General features: G+C 73.0%; 3 protein-coding genes across 3 annotated transcripts; all 3 read left to right on the top strand.

Moving 5' to 3' along the window:
* Window positions 1–305: 305 nt before the first annotated feature.
* ECSIT (ECSIT signaling integrator) lies at window positions 306–3,276 on the top strand. Its single transcript, XM_086630935.1, has 7 exons — window positions 306–368; window positions 460–892; window positions 1,442–1,665; window positions 1,998–2,052; window positions 2,298–2,446; window positions 2,817–2,919; window positions 3,005–3,276. The coding sequence occupies exons 1-7, from the start codon at window positions 306–308 to the stop codon at window positions 3,274–3,276; spliced, it is 1,299 nt and encodes a 432-aa protein (XP_086487061.1).
* Window positions 3,277–3,504: 228 nt separating this feature from the next.
* On the top strand, window positions 3,505–7,118 carry ZNF653 (zinc finger protein 653). The gene is made up of 9 exons (XM_086630957.1): window positions 3,505–3,797; window positions 3,948–3,991; window positions 4,396–4,611; window positions 4,833–5,252; window positions 5,485–5,677; window positions 6,179–6,296; window positions 6,378–6,492; window positions 6,581–6,680; window positions 6,941–7,118. Exons 1-9 carry the CDS (start codon window positions 3,505–3,507, stop codon window positions 7,116–7,118), a joined length of 1,677 nt encoding a protein of 558 aa, XP_086487083.1.
* Window positions 7,119–8,448: 1,330 nt separating this feature from the next.
* On the top strand, window positions 8,449–12,582 carry LOC147525829 (ELAV-like protein 3). Its single transcript, XM_086630929.1, has 7 exons — window positions 8,449–8,457; window positions 10,155–10,431; window positions 10,917–11,020; window positions 11,323–11,476; window positions 11,731–11,947; window positions 12,085–12,123; window positions 12,237–12,582. Exons 1-7 carry the CDS (start codon window positions 8,449–8,451, stop codon window positions 12,580–12,582), a joined length of 1,146 nt encoding a protein of 381 aa, XP_086487055.1.
* Window positions 12,583–13,197: the final 615 nt, after the last annotated feature.

Below are 13,197 nucleotides of genomic sequence, written 5' to 3'. Positions count from 1 at the left end.
CCGCGTGACGTCACCGCGAGCCTCGGCCTCTGACGTCACCGAGCCGTCCCCAGTCCCGCGGCACATCCCCGGGCTCTGACATCATCGCGCAGCCCCGGCTCTGACGTCACGGGGAACCCCTTCGAGCCCCGCCCACCCCGCCAATCACCGCGCGGGCCCCGCCCCCAGCCGAGAGAAACCCGCGGGGATTGGCTGCGCCGCCGGCCCCGCCCCGTGACCCGGAAGCGCTGCCGGCGGCACATGGCGGCGCCCAGCGGCGCGGCCCCGGTGCGCGGCCGTGACCGGAGCGGCGCCCGCGCGGCGCCATGACGCTGCCGTGGGCCCGCGCGCTGCCGCGGCGGCTCTGGGCGGGCTGCGGGGCCCCGCAGGTGCGGGGGGGGCGGCGGGGGCACGGGCGGGAGGGGGGGGGGCGGCACCGGGCCCCCCCCCCCGCGCCCTCAGCGCCCGTTCTCCCCCCAGGTCGCCCGGGACGTGCGTCAGCGCAGCGGCGGCGCGGCCCGGGGGGACCCGGCGGGGGATGCTGCGGGGGGCACCTCGGAGGGCACCTCGGAGGGCACCTCGGGGGGCACCTCGGGGGACACCTCCGGGGCCGTCTCGGCGCGGCGCGGCGCCCCCCGCGGGCAGCCCCGGGGTCCCGCCGCCTTCGCGGCGGCGCTGGCGGCGCTGGAGCGGGCGCCCGGGCGGCGCGTGGGGCGGCTGGAGCTGGTGGAGGCGGCGCTGGCGGCGATGCCCGCCCTGGGGGTGGCACGGGAGCGGGGCGCCTACCACCGGCTGCTGCGCCTGCTGCCCCGCGGGCCCTGGGTGCCCCGCGGGCCCGTGCAGCGCCTGCTGGCGCCCTTCCCGCGGCAGCAGGAGTGCGGCCTGCAGGTCCTGGAGCAGATGGAGCGATACGGTGCGAGCGGGCACGGGCAGGGGGCTCCAGCCCCCGGGGGGGCGCCTGGGTGCCCGGTGCCCTGGGGAGGGGGTGCCTGATTCCTTGGGGAGGGGTCCTGGATGCGCGGTGCCCTGGGGAGGGGGTCCCTGATTCCTTGGGGAGGGTCCTGGGTGCCCTGGGGAGGGGGTGCCTGATTCCTTGGGGAGGGTCCTGGGTGCCCTGGGGAGGGGGTGTCTGATTCCTTGGGGAGGGTCCTGGGTGCCCTGGGGAGGGGGTGCCTGATTCCATGGGGAGGGGTCCTGGATGCCCAGTGCCCTGGGGAGGGGGTGCCTGATTCCTTGGGGAGGGTCCTGGGTGCCCTGGGAAGGGGGTGCCTGATTCCATGGGGAGGGGTCCTGGGTGCCCAGTGCCCTGGGGAGGGGGTGCCTGATTCCTTGGGGAGGGTCCTGGGTGCCCTGGGAAGGGGGTGCCTGATTCCATGGGGAGGGGTCCTGGGTGCCCAGTGCCCTGGGGAGGGGGTGCCTGATTCCTTGGGGAGGGGTCCCAGACGCGCGGGTCCCCGTGCAGGTGTGATGCCAGATGCGGAGACGCGGTTTCTGCTCCTGGGGGTCTTCGGGCCGCGCAGCCGCCCCGTGCGCAAGTGCCAGCGGATGCTGTACTGGCTGCCGCGGCTGCGCCATGTGGACCCCCACCCCCTGCCCCCCTGCCTGCCCCCCCCCGGCCTGGCCACTGCCCGCTTGGGCCTGCGCCGCATCGCCAACGACCCCGACGCCCGCATCACCGTCTACCAGGTGGGACGTGGGCACAGACGCGGGGCTGGGGGGCACACCGGGGGGTCATGCGGGCAGGGGTGGGGGCATGGGGGCATTAGGGGGCGCGGGGGGGTGGGTAGATGGGGGGTGGGGAACCAGTGTCACTGTCAGGGGGGACGGGATGGGGATGGGGACAGGGAACCCACCTTTTCAGCTGGGTGGGACGCAGCGACATGGAACTGGGGCGGGAGACGTGAGGATGGGGGCACAGAGGACGCCCCCCCGTCACTGTGGGGTGGCACGCTGCTGCAGCCGGGCCCGGTGCCCCGGGTCGTTACGTGGCGGCGGTGACAGCTGTCCCCCCCCCGCAGCGACCACTGCCGGACGAGGGGGATGACGAAGGCTCCGTCCAGCCCTACATCGTTGGTGAGTGCCAGCGGGCCCGGAGGGACCCGGGCGTCGGGGGAGGCATGTGGGCATCGTGGGGCTGGGGGGGCACCTGTGTGTTTGGGGGAACGCCGGCACACGGCGGGACGCAGTGCGCGGGGGGAACTCGGGCATTCGGAGGAGCCTGGTGCAGAGGGAGACCTGCAGCGCCGGGGTCCCCCAACTTGGTGTAGGGGTTTGGGGCCCTGGTGCCAGCGCGGAGCCCCCAGCTCACCCCCCTGCAGGTGCCCAGAGCCCGGAGCAGCAGGCACTGCTGGCGCGGCACGGCCCGGCGCGGCCCGTCTTCGTGGAGGGGCCGTTCCCCCTCTGGCTGCGCAGCACCCGCCTGTGCTACTACGTGCTGCGGGGAGACCCCCTGCCCCCCCACCTGCGGGTGAGCCTGGGCCCCCGGGCTGGGGAGGGGCGGGAGGGGACGAGATGGAGGGGAGGGGGGGTCCCATGGCTCGGGGTGGGAGGAGGGGGGGACCCCCACGGCCCACAGTGGGTGGGAGGGGTGTCTCATGGACCCCCAGAGGGGTCCCATGGCCTGGGACGGGTGGGACGGGACCCCCATGGCCTGGGGTGGGTGGGTGGGAGGGGTCCCATAGATTGAGACAGGAGGGGATGGGACCCCCCTGGCCCGGGACGGGTGGGAGGGGACCCCCTGGCCCGGGACAGGAGGGGTTGGGACCCCGTGGCCCGGGGTGGGTGGGATGGGACCCCTGGCCCGGGACGGGTGGGAGGGGACACGGTGCCCCCGCCAGGAGGACCCCCCGGACCCCGAGCGCAGCCTGTACTACCCCCTGCACCTGGACCTGGACCTGGAGCGTGGCCCCTGGGACGATGACGAGTTCGATGTGGAGGAGGGTGAGGTGGGGGGGTCAGGGTGGGGGGGGGGGGGGTCAGGGTGGGGGTCCCCGCGCTCTCCCTGACCCCCCCCGTTCCCCCGCAGTGGAGGAGGGGCCGGTGTTCGCGCTGTGCATGGCGGGCGCGGGCGACCGGCACACCCTGGGCCGGTGGATCGCGGGGCTGCAGGAGGCGAACCCGGTGCTGGGGCGCACCCCGGTGGTTTTCCGCCTGGCGGAGGGGGACGCGGGGGCGGCCGCGCCCGGAGACCCCCCCGCGCCCCGCCTGGAGGCGACGTGTGGCCCCTCGCCCCCCGCGGGGCTGCAGCCCCCCGACACGCCGCCGGGGCCCGGGCGCGGCGCGGAACCGGGCGAATAAAGGCGGCGTCCGACGGAGAGAGGTGTCCGGTGTCGGGGCGGGGGGGGAGAAGGGGGGGGGGGGGGGGGGTGCTTGGCGCATGCGCACCGGCGCACCGACGCCGTCCGGGAGCCTGGCGGAACCGCGGGCGGCGCATGCGCGGTGCGCCGCGCGCCCCGTCGGGGGAGCGCCGGGGCGAGCGGGGCCGGAAGCGGAAGCGGCGGCGGCGTCATCGGCGGCGCGCCCGGCATGAGCGCGGCCGAGCGGGGCGCGGGGGGCGGCCCCGGCCCCGTTCCCGGCGCCGTTCCCGGCCCGGCGGCGGAGCCCGGCGGGCGCAAGGCGCGGGGGCGGCCGCGGCTGACGGAGTCGGACCGGGCGCGGCGGCGGCTGGAGTCGCGGAAGAAGTACGACGTGCGGCGGGTGTACCTGGGCGAGGCGCACGGGCCCTGGGTGGACCTGCGCCGCCGCAGCGGCTGGAGCGACGCCAAACTGGCCGCCTACCTGCTGGGGCTGGAGCGGGGGCAGCGCGCCGGGCGGCGCGGGTGAGCGGGGCCGGGGGTCGGGCGGGGGGCGGGGGGGGGGGGGGGGGGGCGCCCCTTTCCCCTCCCGCGGCTCTCGGGACGCGACCCCCGCCGCGGGGAGGGGCTGCCCCGTTTGTGCCCAGACCGCCGCCCCCCCCCCCCTCTCCGCAGGAAACCGTGGGAGCAGATCCCGAAAAAGCCCAAGCGGAAGAAGAGTGAGTGGTGGGGGGCTCGGCCGGGGGCTGTGGGGCTCGGCCGGGAGGCGGGGGGCTCAGCCCGGGGCTGGAGGGCTCGGCCAGAGAGGGAGCAGGGGGCTCAACCGGGGGGTGGGGGTCTCAGCTGGGGGCTAGGGGCTCGGCCGGGGGGCTGGGGGGCTCAACCGGGGGGTGGGGGGCTCAGCTGGGGGCTAGGGGCTCAGCCGGGGGGCTGGGGGGCTCAACCGGGGGGTGGGGGGCTCAGCTGGGGGCTGGGGGTTCGGTCAGGGGCTGGGGGGCAGGATGTTGGGAGCGGTGAGGGGGTGGGTGCTGGGCCTGGCAGCACGTGTCGGGGGTGCCAGGGGTGCTGGGGGCGGGGGGGGGGGGGGCGGCGGGGGTGCCAGCTGCCAGCAGCCCTCCCCCAGGGCGGCGGCGCAACGTGAACTGCCTGCGGCACGCCGTGATCTGGTACGAGGACCACCGGCAGCGCTGCCCCTACGAGCCGCGGCTGGCGGAGCTGGACCCCTCGGTGGGGCTCTACACCACGGCCGTGTGGCAGTGCGAGCGCGGGCACCGCTACTTCCAGGACCTGCACTCGCCGCTGCGGCCGCTCAGCGACTCCGGCGGGGACAGCGATGGCGGTGCGTGGAGGGGGGGGGGGCTGCAGCCCGCTGAGGGGGGGGTGGGGGGTGCTCAGCTGGGCGGTGGGGCCACAACTGCACCGTCTGTGGGCTTGGCCTGGGGGTGGGGGGCCCAGGGGGCTCAGGAGGGGGGGTTCATTGGGGGTGGGGATGCTCCTTTGGTGTTTGGGGGGGGGGGACAACCCTTCAAAAGCCCCCCCCTAATCTTCTCTCTCCTGCAGCAGCAGGTCCTGGCAGCTCCTCCTCGGGGGACTGCAGCTCCAGCTCGGAGGTGACGCCGGGGGGGGCCCCCTCGACACCTGAGGGGGCCGTGTCAGTGCCAGGGCGGGTAGCAGGGGCCTCCCCTGCAGGCCCAGGCCCCCCCGAGGGTGCTGTGGAGGGGCGGGGGGCAGCGCTGGAGGCTGTGGTCTGCGTGCCGCTGCCACTGCCGCTGCGGCTGGGCACGGAGCGGGGGGCACTCGCCGAGGGGGGGCCCCCCACCCTGCTGCAGGGACCCCCTCTCCTCATCCTGGCCAGCCCTGGCTACGATGCGCTGGGGGGTCTGCAACTGGATGTCGGCACGGAGCAGGTGCCCTGTGCCCTGCTGGAGGGAAGGGGCACCTTCCCCCCACCCCCTCCGGACCCTCATCTGCCCAAGACAGGTGGGGGGGGGGGCAGGGGGTCTTGGGTATTAGAGGGGTTGGGGTGCTTGGGACCTCGGGTGCTGGGGGAATCAGGGTGCTGGGGGGATCGGGGTGTTGGTGGGGGGGTCAGAGGGGATCGGGGTGCTGGGGGGTGTCAGAGGGGATCGGCGTGCTGGGGGGGGGCAGGGGAGGTCGGGATGCTGAGGGGGGCGGGGGGCTGGCAGTGCCTCACTTGCCTTGCTGGTGGCAGAGGAGGACGAAGTGCTGGGGCTGAAGCAGGAGGAAATGCCCCTCCCTGCCGAGATGCCCCTCCCTGCCGCTGAGCCTGCCCTGAAGCCCCCTCCGGAGCCCCCCCGGGAGCCCCCCCCACCTGCACTGGCTGAGGACGCTGACGGTGGGGACGTGTCGGCCATCATCTACGAGATCCCCAAAGAGCCCGAGAGGTCAGGGTGCCGCGGGCTGGGGGCTGCGGGGTACCCGGGGGCTGGGGGGGTTGGGGCTGGGAGGGGTGGTGGAGTTTGGGGTCCCTGGGGGCTTGGAGAGAGCGTGAGGTGTTGGGGGGGGTCTTTGGGGGTCACTACAAGGTGCCCTGAGTTTCACGGGGGTCAGGGCTGGAGAGGGCCTGGGGGGTCCCAAAGGGTTCAGGGCATGGGAGGCTGTGAGGGTTGGGGATTTTGGGGTTGGGGGAGACCCTGGGGGTATGGGGGGGCATGTGGGCACCCTCGGAGGAGCAGAGGCTTTTTGGGGGGCGGTGGTGGGTGCTGGGGGGGGGTGTTTTTCAGGGGTGCTCTTGGGGCGAGGGAGCTGCTCAGGGCTTGCGGAGGGGTTTGGCTTTCTCTGGCACATCGAGGGTGCCACATGAGCCCTCGACTGTCTGTGCCAGTGGCATGGCCTCTGTGGCAGGGGGGGGCTCACCCTCTTCTGCCTCGCCCCTCCCTGCGCAGGCGGCGGCGCAGCAGGCGGGTCCGCGCATCCCCCCCTGCCCCCGAGGAGCTCCCGGAGCCCATCGCGTGCCCCTACGCCGGCTGCGGGCAGGTCTACGTGGCTCTCAGCAGCTTCCAGGTGTGCCCCCCCCCCCCCCCCTCGTGCCCCCCCCGTGCCCCCCACACCCCTCGGGGCCTCCCTCACCTCTCTGCCTCCCAGAACCACGTCAACCTGGTGCACCGCAAGGGCCGGACCCAGCAGTGCCCCCAGCCCGGCTGCGGGAAGAGGTTTTACCTGGCGACCCACCTGCGGCGGCACATGGTCATCCACTCCGGTGAGCGCTCGGTGTGTGTGTCCCCCCCCCCCCCCCGTGCTCCCCCAGTCCCCGACGTCCCCCAACGTGCCCCAACGTGCCCCCCCAGGCGTGCGGGAGTTCACTTGCGAGACCTGCGGGAAATCCTTCAAGCGCAAGAACCACCTGGAGGTGCACAGGCGGACGCACACCGGGGAGACCCCCCTGCAGTGAGCGACGGGCGGGGGGGGGTACTGGGGAGACCCCCGGTGGGGAGTGTCGAGGGAGGGGCACTAGGGAGCCCCCTGCTTGTGGTCGGGCATTGAGTGACGTGGGGGGGATGGAGGGGGCACACACCCCACTCCCTCTGACTCCCCTCGTTCTGCCCGCTCCTTGCAAGGCACGAGGTCTGCGGGTACCCCTCACCCCCCCTTGCCCCCCCCAGGTGCGAGGTCTGCGGGTACCCCTCACCCCCCCTTGCCCCCCCCAGGTGCGAGGTCTGCGGGTACCGCTGCCGCCAACGCGCCTCCCTGACGTGGCACATGCGGCGCCACGGGGGGCCGGGGCTGCGCCCCTTCCCCTGCGAGCGCTGCGGGCGGCGCTTCGAGCGCCCCGAGGGGCTCAAGTTCCACGCGCTGAAGAGCCACCCCGAGCCCCGTGGTACGTAGGGCCCCCCCTCACCCCGCAGGGACCCCCCCCCCCCCCCCCCCGCTGGATCACCCCCTTGCTGGGTCACCCTGGCGTCCCCAGCGCTGTGTCACGGCACGTGGAGGTGTGGATGTGCATCCCAGGGGGTCCTGACCCCCCTGCCATGGGGCACTTGGAGCGTCTGGCCCCTGGGGGGCTCCTGGAGCTGCCCGAGGACCCGCGCCCCCCTTCCCCCCCCCAGCTGGGGGCCGCTGGCACCCCCCAGACCCCCCCGTTGCCCCAGGCTCCTCACACTCTTTATTTATTTCCTGACGCTCAGTTGTCATCCTCTCCTTCCTCCAGGGCAGCTGGGTCGTGGGGGGTAGCGGGGACCCTGGTTTTGTCTTGGAAGGGGGGGGCGGCCCCCCCGACCCCCCGGTTCCATTAAAGTGATGGTTTTACTGGCCGCCTCCTGCGCGCTGCCTGGGAGCCCCGGGGGTGGGCAGGGGCGGCACACGGAGGGGCAGGGGGCCCCGGGGCGGTGGCCGGGGGGGGCACACGGGTGGCCGGGGGGGCACACGGGTGGCCCGGGGGGGCACACGGGTGGTCGCGGCCCCCGCCGGACGGTGCCGCCCCGTCGGGCCCGGGCCCCGCCCCGGAGCTGTCCCCGGTGCTGCAGCGGCGGCGGCTCCTGCGCGCCTGCCCCGTACCCGCCCCCCGCTCCTTCATCACCCCCGGCCTTCCTCCTCCTCCTCCTCCATCACCCACGGCCTTCCTCCTCCTCCTCCTCCATCTCCCCTCGCGTCATGCCGCCGCGGCGGCCACTCCCTCCTTCATCACACCCCCCCCACCCGGCATTCTCCTCCCCCATCACCCCGTCTTCTTCTTCTTCTTCTTCCTCCTCCTCCTCCTCCTCCTCCTCCTCCTCCTCCTCCTCTTTCCCGCCCCCCGCCGGGTCACGTGGGCGGGGCGGGGGGCGCTGCGGGCGGTGTCTATGGGGGGGGTCTCGGGGGGCGTCGAGGAGTCCCGCCCGCTCGGCAGCCAATGGGCTTCGCTGGGGGGGTCGGTCCGTCCCGGGGTGCGGGGGGGGGGGGGGGGGGCCGGGCCGACCCACCTGCGGGCGGACGGAGCCATCGCGGAGCGGGGGGGGGGGGGGGCCCGGCCCCGCCCACCGCGCGGGTTTGGGGGGGCCCCGCCCCGCGGCCGCCCAAGGACGTTTAAAGGACCGACGAGGCCGCCGCTCGCAGCAGCCGGCGCCGCGGCCGAGACCCCCGGAGCCGCCCCGCCTCGGGGCCCCCCGCAGCCCCCCGAGCCCGCCGGGCCGTGCGGGGGCCCCCCCCGAGCAGCCCCTGCGGCCACGGCCCCGCGACGATGGTGACGGTAGGAGTGGGGGGGAGGGTCGTGGGGGTTGGGGGTGTCGCCCCCCCCCCTCCCCAGCATCCTCCATCTCCCCAAATCCCTGTCCCGTGCTCCACCCACCCCCCCCCAGCTCCCTGGCATCCAACGTCCCCCACTCTCTGTGCCCCCCCGTGCCTCCCACCCCCCTATTCCCCCCGTTCCTACATCCCCTCACCTCCAGCCCCCCCCACCATTCCCACCCCCCCACGACCCCGTCATCTCCGCGTGTCCCTCCCGTGCGATGGCCCCGTGAGCGTGTGACACACTTGGGTGGGGACGGGAGCTGTGCGCACACTCGTGTGTGTCACATGTGGAGGCACATGTGTGTGTGTCACATGTGGGGGCACATGTGTGTGTGTCACATGTGGGGGCACGCGTGGGGCACGCGGGGCGTGCCAGCCCGTGCGGCACCTGCTGTGCTGGGACACGCGTGTGCAAGGGCGGAGTGAGGGCCTGGTCCTCCGTGGGGCACCGGGGCCACGCAGAGTCACTGCCACACGCGTGCACGGCGCAGAGGGGCCTGCACGTGGGTGCACACGCGTGTGCCAGCGCCTCCGCTTCAGTGTGTGGGCGCGGGGGCACGCGTGTGGGGAGGAGGTGCCTGTGCACACGCAGCGCGCGGACACGCGCAGCCCCGTCCCTGTGCGGAGTGGGGGGGTGTGGGGCAGGGGCGTGTGTCGCTGCACTGGGGGAGTGTGGGGGGGTGTGTGTGCCCGTGTGTGTGTGCGCCCGTGTGTGCGTGTGCCCGTGTGCGTGTGCCCGTGTGCGTGTGCCCGTGAGTGTGACCGTGTCCGTGTGTCCGTGTGTGTGCCCATCTCCGCGTGCCCGTGTGTCCCCATCTCCGTATCTCCGTGTGTGTGCCCGTGTGTCTGTGTGTCTGTGTGTGTCCGTGTGTCCGTGCCCGTGCGTGTGCCCATCTCCGTGTGCCCGCGTGTCCGCGTGCGCATCCGCGCCGCCGGCAAATCCCCTTTTCTCGATCCCATTTGGTGATTTTCGGCTTTTCCACTTTCGCTTTTCTCACCGGCCAATTTCGGGGCCGCCGCTGCCCGCGGGCGGACAGACGGACGGACGGACGGACGGACAGACGCCCCCCCGCCCCGCGCCGCTTCAGCCCCTGGCCAGCTCCCGGCGGGCCCGAGCCCCGTCCCGCCGCGGGGGCGCGCAGCCCCCGCACGCCCGGTCCCGCGGCCGTGGCTGGCGGCCCCGGGTGTCCCGTCTCCCGGCGACAAAGGCCCGTTGTCCCCCGCTGTTTTGCGGGGGGGGGGGGGGGGCGGGGCTGCGCTGCACAATGGGGGAATTATCCCCCGGGGGGAAGCGCGTGCCAGACACCTGAGTCCCGTCCCGCTTCGGGGCAGTGGGGCACGGCGGGACCCCCGATGCCCGAGGAGCATCTGTGCCCCGAGGAGCCCACTGCCCCCCCCCCGTCCCCATCCGAGCTGTCCCCGTCCCCCCACTCTCCGTGTCCTCATCCCTGCTGCCGTGTCCTGCCGTCCCCATCCCGCTGTCCCCCCGCCGCTGCGTCCCTGCTTCACCTCAGTGACGCCGCCGTGTGCCCACCCTCGGGGTTCCCCATGCCCATCTCCTTGTCCCCACGCTGTCCCCGTGCCCCCGGCATCCCCGTCCCTCTGCTGTCCCTGCGGTGGAGATACACTGGTGACACCCACCCGTCCCCTCAGCAGATCCTGAGCACGGCGGAGGCCCAGGCTCCCAGCACCCCGGGGCCGTCGTGCTGCGGCCCCGTCCCCGTGGCTGTGCCGGTGGTGGCAGTGCCAGGGCCAGGGGTGGCGGCGACGCTGCCCAATGGGGCCCCCCCAGGTCCCCCTGCAGCTGACGACAGCAAAACCAACCTGATCGTCAACTACCTGCCCCAGAGCATGAGCCAGGAGGAGCTGCGGAGCCTCTTCGGCAGCCTCGGGGATATCGAGTCCTGCAAACTCGTCCGCGACAAGGTCACCGGTACGACACGGGGGGGTGTGAGACGAGGGACGCGGGACGTGGGGAGATGGGATGTGGCAGGTGGGACACAGGGACACGAGCAGATGGGATATGGGAATATGGGGACACAGGCGGGTGGGACATGGGACACAGGGAAATGGGACGTGGGTGGGTAGGGTGTGGGGACATGGGGAGACGTGATATGGGAAACAGGGAGATGTGATGTGGGGACTAGTGGGGAGACGTGATATGGGAAACAGGGAGATGTGATGTGGGGACTTGTGGGGACTGTGACAGGGATGGGCATGTGGGTGGGACTGTGGGGACAGGGACAACCTCTCTGAGGACATCAGGTCCTGCAAGCTCGAGCGCAGGATCCCTGGTACAGGGACACGGGGATATGTGGGGGTGGGGACTGCAGGGACCGAAATGGAGATGGGATGGAAACGGGCCTTCGTGACAGGGGTGGGCATGGGGCCACCCCCGGTGCTGACCCTGTGCCCCAGGGCAGAGCCTGGGCTATGGCTTCGTCAACTACGTTGAGGCAGGTGACGCCGACAAGGCCATCAGCACCCTCAACGGCCTCAAGCTGCAGACCAAGACCATCAAGGTGCCCAACACCAGGGTCCCTTGGGGCAGTGGGCACAAGGGAGTGCCTCCGCGGCGGGGAGGGTGGTGGGTGCTGAGGTTGCTTGGAGCTGACGGATGCTGGAGTCCCCGGGGGGTGTTGGGCACCAGGGAGTCCTCACAGGGAGTGGCAGATGCTGGGGTCTCTCAGGGAGGTGGACACTAGGGTGGTCTTTGAGGTGGGGGAGATGGCTGGGTTCCTGCAGGGGGAGGGCCCATGGGTGGGCGGCAGCTTTGAGACCCAGACACCTAGATCCCCAGGGCTGACCTACCCGCCCCCTCCAGGTGTCCTATGCTCGTCCCAGCTCGGCCTCCATCCGCGATGCCAACCTCTACGTGAGCGGTCTCCCTAAGGCCATGGGGCAGAAGGAGATGGAGCAGCTCTTCTCCCAGTATGGCCGCATCATCACCTCCCGCATCCTCGTCGACCAGGTCACAGGTGCACGCGGACGCCTGGGTCCGCCGGAGGAAGGGGGAGCCGCCCAGACGCCTGGGTTCCTGGGAGGGTCTACGGGGTGGGGGAACCTTTCCTAGATGCCTGGATCCCGTGGGTGGGCAGCAGGGTGCCTGAGGGAGGATTCCTTGGATAGCTGGGTCCCACGGGTGGGTCTGTCGGGGGGATTCCCTGGATGCCCGAGTCCTGCGGCCGTGCAGCAGAATCTCCGGGCTCTACCCTGGATGCCCCGTGCACAGGTGTCTCGCGGGGAGTGGGCTTCATCCGTTTCGACAAGCGCGTGGAGGCGGAGGAGGCCGTCCGGGGGCTGCACGGGCAGAAACCGCTGGGTGCCGCCGAGCCCATCACCGTCAAGTTCGCCAACAGCCCGGGCCAGAAGTCGGGGGGGGCCCTGCTCAGCCTCTGCCCCGGTGCCCGCCGCTACGGTGCCCTGCACCACCCCCCACAGCGCTTCCGGTGAGCCCAGCGTGCCCGGGGACCGCGGCGCGGGTGGGACGTCCCTGGGAACGGGGCGATGGGGACACCCCCGTGGTGAAGAGACACCTCCGTGGGCACATCCCCGAGTGCCCCCAATGGCTTCTTGTCCCCTCCAGGCTCGACAGCTTGCTGAACGTGGCCTACGGCGTGAAGAGGTAATGGCCCCCTCCCCCTCCACCTCCCCCTCCCCCAGCCCAGCTCTGCACCCCCAGCCCCGCGCGCGTCCCGAGGGGACGCCCGGCGCCGGGGCGCCCTGACCCCAGGCCAGCCCCGTGTTGCCGCTGCCCAGGTTCTCCCCGCTGGCCGTCGAGGCGGTGCCCGGGCTGGCCGGGGTGGGCCTGGGGGCCCCCGCCACCGGCTGGTGCATCTTCGTGTACAACCTGGCGCCCGAGGCGGACGAAAGCGTCCTCTGGCAGCTCTTCGGGCCCTTCGGCGCCGTCACCAACGTCAAGGTCATCCGCGACTTCGCCACCAACAAGTGCAAGGGCTTCGGCTTCGTCACCATGACCAACTACGAGGAGGCGGCCGTGGCCATCGCCAGCCTCAACGGCTACCGCCTGGGTGACCGCGTGCTCCAGGTCTCGTTCAAGACTAGCAAACAGCACAAGGCCTGAGCCCCATCCTGCTGTCCCCTGGCCCCCAGGACCAGGTCCCCTGGCACCACCAGGCCACGAGGACCCCCATGAGCACCAAGGGCACCCTGGAGACCATGGAGAACCCCCTGGACACCTGGAGACTGTGGGGACCCCCTTCATGAGCACCAAGGACGCCATGGGGACAACCCAAGGATACTCTGGAGACCATGCGGACCCCCTGCCAGGCACCGAGGACACTGTGGGGACCTCCCCACCCTGGAGACTGTGGAGAACTCCTCCGGACACCTGGAGACCTTGGGGACCCCCTCTGTGGAAACCAAGGACACCATGGGGACACCCAAAGTACGGCCCGGATACCATGGACACCCCCACCCGCTCCCCTGGGCGCTATGGATGCCCTGAGGACTTCCCCAAGTGCCCTAAAGCTCTCGGACACTGTGGGGGCACGGAGGTACTGAGGGCACCTCCGGAGAACCCCCCACCCCATCACCTCGGCAAGACTGCAGCACCCCCAGGACACTGAGGGCACACTGGGGGCACCCTGAAAACCCTGGGAATTGTGAAGGAGTCTGGATACGGAGCAGGGGGGTCACCTCGAAAGCCCCCAGGAACGCCACGGGCACCTCGAGGACC

The sequence above is a fragment of the Tauraco erythrolophus genome, unplaced genomic scaffold, assembly GCF_009769465.1.
Source record: "Tauraco erythrolophus isolate bTauEry1 unplaced genomic scaffold, bTauEry1.pri scaffold_61_arrow_ctg1, whole genome shotgun sequence".
Taxonomy (NCBI): domain Eukaryota; kingdom Metazoa; phylum Chordata; class Aves; order Musophagiformes; family Musophagidae; genus Tauraco; species Tauraco erythrolophus.
The sequence above is the reverse complement of the archived record's forward strand: the minus strand, read 5'-3'. Positions and strand labels throughout refer to the sequence as shown.